The 662-nt window shown below is 69.6% G+C and overlaps 1 protein-coding gene across 1 annotated transcript in view; it reads left to right on the top strand.

Annotated features, from left to right (window-relative positions):
- The window catches only part of NEDD8 (neural precursor cell expressed, developmentally down-regulated 8), a 697-nt gene extending 571 nt beyond the window's left edge, over positions 1–126 (top strand). The window contains exon 3 of the mRNA XM_010573320.1: positions 4–126. Coding sequence (XP_010571622.1) covers positions 4–97 — 94 coding nt within the window. The 3' untranslated portion in view covers positions 98–126. The remainder of the gene's footprint in view (positions 1–3) is intronic.
- The last annotated feature ends 536 nt before the right edge of the window (positions 127–662 follow it).

Raw genomic sequence — 662 nt, forward strand, 5'->3', positions numbered from 1 at the left:
CAGGAACGACGAGAAGACGGCCGCCGACTACAAGATCCAGGGCGGCTCCGTCCTCCATCTTGTCCTCGCCCTGCGGGGGGGCGGGGCGCCGCGGTGAGGGGGCGGGGCTCGCGCCGGCCGCCACGCCTCTCCCTCAGCCCCACCCGGGAAGGGGCGGGGGGAGCCCTGCCCCGCCCTCCTGGCTCCACCCCGCTCTGAGGTTTTTTCCCTTGCACGGCCCCCCTATTTAATAAAGGTTCTCGGTGATGTCACGCTGGCGGCCTCTGATGTCATTTGGGTGTGGGCGTGGGCAAGCGGCGTTGCCCTTTTAAGAAAGGGGATGGGGCCCACCGCCTTGACCCCGCCCCTTGCGCCGCCGGCTGGCGTCGCCCTTTTAAGAGCGCGGCGGCGCCGCCGACCAGCGAGTCTCTCAGTCCTCCGGGGCGCCCAGAAGGGCTTTCCGCCCCGCCCCCTTCCGCCGCTCTGCCTCGTTTCTTCCCCTCCTCTTCCCTTCTCTCTCACAAAATGGCGGCGCCCGACCTGGAGCGGCTCCTCGCGGAGCTGCTGGAACCGGACAGCGACGTCATCCGCCGGGTAACGGACACCCAGCCCGGGGAGGGGGAGGGGGGGGAATAAAATAAACCACGGAGACCCCCCCTCGCTGACCACCAGCCCCCCGCAGG

This window comes from Haliaeetus leucocephalus, unplaced genomic scaffold (assembly GCF_000737465.1).
Source record: "Haliaeetus leucocephalus isolate CR32 unplaced genomic scaffold, Haliaeetus_leucocephalus-4.0 Scaffold374, whole genome shotgun sequence".
Lineage (NCBI taxonomy): Eukaryota > Metazoa > Chordata > Aves > Accipitriformes > Accipitridae > Haliaeetus > Haliaeetus leucocephalus.